This window comes from Etheostoma spectabile, chromosome 21, assembly GCF_008692095.1.
Source record: "Etheostoma spectabile isolate EspeVRDwgs_2016 chromosome 21, UIUC_Espe_1.0, whole genome shotgun sequence".
NCBI classification, from domain to species: domain Eukaryota; kingdom Metazoa; phylum Chordata; class Actinopteri; order Perciformes; family Percidae; genus Etheostoma; species Etheostoma spectabile.
The window spans coordinates 10,938,322-10,943,374 of record NC_045753.1 but is presented as its reverse complement, the minus strand read 5'-3'; the positions used below and the strand labels follow the sequence as shown (position 1 = coordinate 10,943,374).

The following is a 5,053-nucleotide window of genomic DNA, read 5'->3' as shown; positions in this document are numbered from 1 at the left end:
TTTGTGTTGTCCATCGCCGTTGGAAAAGAACATCATCTCATGACTTATTTGGGTGGGGGGGGGGGTCCACCTGAAGAGCACCATGGGTCCGAAGCTGATTTAAAGACAGCTTTTTTTCTGTTTGCTTATTTCAATACACAAATTACACACGCAGAACACACTCCACGCAAATCACACTTCACACGCAATACACACTACACAAGCACATACCACACTTCAAGCAAATACACCTTAACACGCCAATCAAACTACACACGCAAATACACACTTCACACGCAAATACACACTTCACACGCAAATACACACTTCACACGCAAATACACACTTCACACGCAATACACACTCACAGACATACACACTTCACACGCAAATACACACTTCACACGCAAATACACACTTCACCGCAGATACACAGCAACAAACCATCACTACACACTTGGTTGTGTTGAGTGTGTTAGTGTTGAGTGTGTATCCTAATCGGCATGTGTTACAGTTCTGAAGAACTTATTAATTGTTTGTTTTGTGAATACGTTTTTTTTGTTTTTTTGTTTTAGGTTTGTGTACATGCGCCCCCCCCCCCCCCGGTCCCTGCTTTGGCAGGCCTGTCACTTCCTGTTTAAATGTGAAAACTACTTAAAGGCTGTGGACACACGTATGTAGCCTCGTGGCCTTTTTTATTATTAGGGGACAAACTAAAACACTGGCTCTGCATTAGGTTTAAAAGGTGTGTGTGTGTGTGTGTGTGTGTGTGTGTGTGTGTGTGTTGTCATTTAAACACTGTACAGTGTATTTTATAATTGCTTTCACAAGTGCAATGTAGGGGATTCGTTCACAAATGCAGCCGTTCTCTGAACGTTGTCGTGCTCCAGTGTTCTTGTGTGTGTGTGTGTGTGTGTTTTTTTTGGGTTTAACCGTCCGTTTCAGTGGGTCTAACCGTCCGTTTCAGTAACATGTAGCCGCCCAGATAACATCAGCTTGTTTGCACTTCTCTTCCTCCTGCTTCAAGAACTAAAAAGCATCACACACACACACACACAGTTGGAGCTTTCAGGCAACCGGCGATGAAAGAGGAGCAGGTTTCATTTTGTTTTCCTGGTGGTGGTAAAGTTGCACTATTTCTGGGAAAATGTATAACTTTTCTTTTATATTATGCAATCTTTGTAAGATTATCTGTGCACTGATTTTATTTTTTAAAGACTGTGGTTTAGCTGTGTGCTGTGTTTTCTTCCTGTACCACCCCATGTCTGGATGGACACTTGTCATTAATGAACTCTGCGGTCCCTACGCGACCTTTTCATGAATAAATGTTAATCCGAAAGATTGTTCTGCCTTTTTTTTTTTTTTTAATCATGAACCAACCAGAAAGCTGAGTTTGGAACCATGTTGCATGCTGGATGAACGCCCACATGTCTAATAAATTAAAAAAAAAAATCTGCAAGGATAGGCAAATTTAATTTCAAATTTTTCAAGTACGAAACAAAAAGTAAAATGTCACAAGTAAAAAAAAAAAAAAAGCTAAACAATATATTAGTATATAATGCTGCCACTGAATGTGCAGCTAACAAACGTTACATTTTTTCATTATTCTGTTTTTCTTATTTTATTTTGCTTCCATCAGCGCAGTATCACCGGCGTCTAACTTTTGAAAGTTTTATTTTGAAGGTCTTCACCGGAAGTTATGTCATGCTATTATGTCTGACTTGAGATGGTAACTGTGGAGTGTTCATGGCCCTCTAGTGGTGGCAGTGTGTAACTGCATCTCGACCCGGAAAATATATTACGCTTCTCTTTTTTATTTTGTAAATTTCACCCCCATTATTTATGCGGTAATGTTTGATTTACCCCATAGATTGTGTGTATATATATATTAAAAATAGTAATAAAATATCATTATATATACAGTGTACGGTTTACCCTGATGCTAGTGAAGTTAACGCGGGCTAATGTGAGACTGTAGGCCTAGAGTGCCCTCTAGTGGCCACATTCAAGAGCTGCAACCAAAGAGTTTAATAAGGTTTGCGTCAATGCAGACGTGAAAGCATTGTACCACTTCCGGTAAGTACTTTCAAAATTCTGTGAACCTAACGAAGTTTTCACGTTATTTTTTTTTACTAATTTAATTATTCAAACATACATATAGGTGTGCACAATTCCTAATTTAAATGTTGTAATTTACAGTAATCTCAAGGAAATAAAATTATTGAGCTGGAAAGGGCATAACTAATAACTAATAAATATATTTGATAATAATAATGATGACAATAATAAATACATTATACCAAATTTGAAGGAAATAGGCACCATTATTTTCTCTCTATTTTAGACAATTACAATATAAATTAAATACAGGGAATTGTCAAAACTAAACTTATTTTTTTTTTAAAGGCTATATTTATTATGAAATAAAAACTGAATAAAAAGTCAGAAATAGTAGTTTGATAAAGAATAGATTGCTAATACAGACAATACATTTACTGATGCCTTTAAAATATGTTAATGAGTACAAATATCTGTATAATTCCCAATTACAATTAATAACGATTACCTCGATCGTTAACAATTTCTATTAGTTTACCATTGCTTTGGTTACTTTAATTTGAAGGCAATCACCGGAAGTCCCAGTAGGCTGTATGCATTGACGCTAACTTGACTAATGCTATACTGCAGTTCTTCCATGTGACCACTGGAGGGCGGTACAAACTCACAATTCTTTAATTATTATTAAAAGAAACCCGAGTTTTATTTCACGCTAACGTGTACTCATGTCTCTGTTTTGTGTTCAAGGCTGCTGTACTATTTAATGACTTAATAAAGGTCACGGTTTCTTTTTATATTGATATTTTTCTGATCTCAATCCTCCACCTTTTTGTCCCAGCTCAGACACCGTACTTCCTGGTGTGGGTGTGGACAACAGATGACTACACAAATAATGGAGCAGAGGCTAAACTAGTCAGCTTCTTCCAAGTTAGAAAAAAAAAATAGTTCAAAATCGGATCAGTTCCTTATTCTCTTTCCTGGTTTGGGATTGTAGCTGTGATGCTTTGTCATAATGGGAAATCTTTTTGGAAAAAAGAAACAAACTCGAGTGACAGAACAAGACAAAGCGGTTTTGGTAAGTGTCACGGCTAGCTAACGTTAGCTAAGCTAACTGTTGTTATTAGCCTCGGTACTGAACGTTCCAACGCCGACCACGCCAAACTGCTTTAAAAAAAATGGCAATTTAACAAACTTCCATATTAGTCATCTCACACGCCCATTTCATACAACAGCACCTCGACATTTCAGCACTCTTTTAAGTGACTCTTTAATTCGGCACAAATATAATATCATAAATACGCTTACTTATTTTTTAAATTCTCATTTTTGTGTGTTGGTAAATGTAATCCCATTTGTGGTTCTGCCCTCAAATGGCACCATTTAGAGCCGTAGCAAGCAGTTTAACCACTTAAAACCAAAGTGGTGCTCCGATGCCTATGTGCCGATTTTACCCGAGGAGGCGAAGGTAGTTTTGGGAAATGGTTATGGGATAGTTGTGGTAAAATATCGAGATGTGTGTATGTTTCACTGCAAATAACCAGATTGCAGCTGCACTGTCGAGTATGACAGAGCTGTACTGACACTGACAGCTCCAGCATCTAAAGCCAGTCAGCTCGTTGTTACTCCTACATTTGGTGTCTCTTTTTGGGATGTCGTCTCTATTTGGTAACTTTCCGTTTCCTTTGAGGTTATTTTGGGTCTCTGTGGTCATTTAGTGCCTACAGACATGCAGCCCTATGTCCCCACATTTGTAAGATTTGTTTAAAAATTAGGCCCTATGTTCTAATATTTCCCTTTTAATAAATGTGTATCAGATTTTATCCCCCTTTCTCCCAATTTGAGGTTAGGGGTTAACCCTAATCAACCCTAACCATGGCACCACTGGGCTGTGGGGGACCACTGGGTCTGTGGGACCGGGTGCTGGGCCTGTGGGGACGCTTGGGCTGTGGGGACGCTGGCTTGTGGGGACCTGGCTAATGGGTGACACTGGGCTGTGGGGACCACTGGGCTGTGGGACCACTGGGGGCTGTAGGGGACCGGCGGTCTGTGGGACACTGGGCTGTGGGACCACTGGGCTGTGGGGGACGCTGGGCTGTGGGGGACACTGGGCTGTGGGGGACACTGGGTTTTGGGACCACAGGGCTGTGGGGACCACTGGGCTGTGGGGACACTGGGTTTTGGGACCACTGGGCTGTGGGGACACTGGTTTTGGGGGACGCTGGGCTGACCACTGGGCTGTGTTGACGCTGGCTGGGGGGAACTCTTGGGCTGTGGGGGACACACTGTTTTTGGGACCACGGGCTGTGGGGACCATGGCTGTGGTGACACTGGGTTTTGGGACCACTGGGCTGTGGGGACACTGGGTTTTGGGACCACAGGGCTGTGGGGACCCCAGGGCTGTGGGACCACAGTTCGGACCCCGTGTGCTAGCTTTGCATCTCTCTTTCACTTTCTTCACGTCCCTGTGGACCCTTGTTATCCCACTATCTGCGTCTAAAATTGGGGGTGCGTGATCACGGCGTGATCAGGACTTGTATCATGTGGATGCGCGCCAACACCTTTGTTCCCATTACTTAGATTCCTTTGGGGGGGGGGGGGGCAGGGACAGAAACACCACTTAGACTAAACTTAAAGCTGAAGAAGTCCAACTGACGCGTGATAGATCTGAGAAACGTCCTCAGTTACTTCATCAGTTAAATGTGCTGCGTCTGAACCTCATAACGGCGGGGGCGGGGGGACCAGTCCCTGTGTGGTTCAGTGTGTCTGTCCCTACGGCGTGTAGTCATGTCTCTGAGTCTGTGTCTCGTTTTTGTCTTCGCAGCAACTGAAGCGCAGCGAGATAACGGCGTCAGTATCAGAAGAGGATCAACCTGCGTCAGCTGGAGAGGGAGGCTCTCCTGGCCAAGCGGCTGCTGAGTAACGGCAGGAAAGAGTTGAGTGGGGGGGGGCAGACCTCTCCTGGGGGGTGGGGGGGGGTGTTGGGGTGGGGTGGGGGGTCAGAGTATAAAGGGGGAAG

General features: G+C 42.8%; 1 protein-coding gene across 1 annotated transcript in view; it reads left to right on the top strand.

Annotated features, from left to right (window-relative positions):
• Positions 1-2,782: 2,782 nt before the first annotated feature.
• Positions 2,783-5,053, top strand: part of chmp6b (charged multivesicular body protein 6b) — a gene marked incomplete at its 3' end in the record, with an annotated part of 7,166 nt that continues 4,895 nt past the window's right edge. Inside the window, 1 exon segment of the mRNA XM_032501865.1 lies at positions 2,783-3,112. Coding sequence (XP_032357756.1) covers positions 3,050-3,112 — 63 coding nt within the window.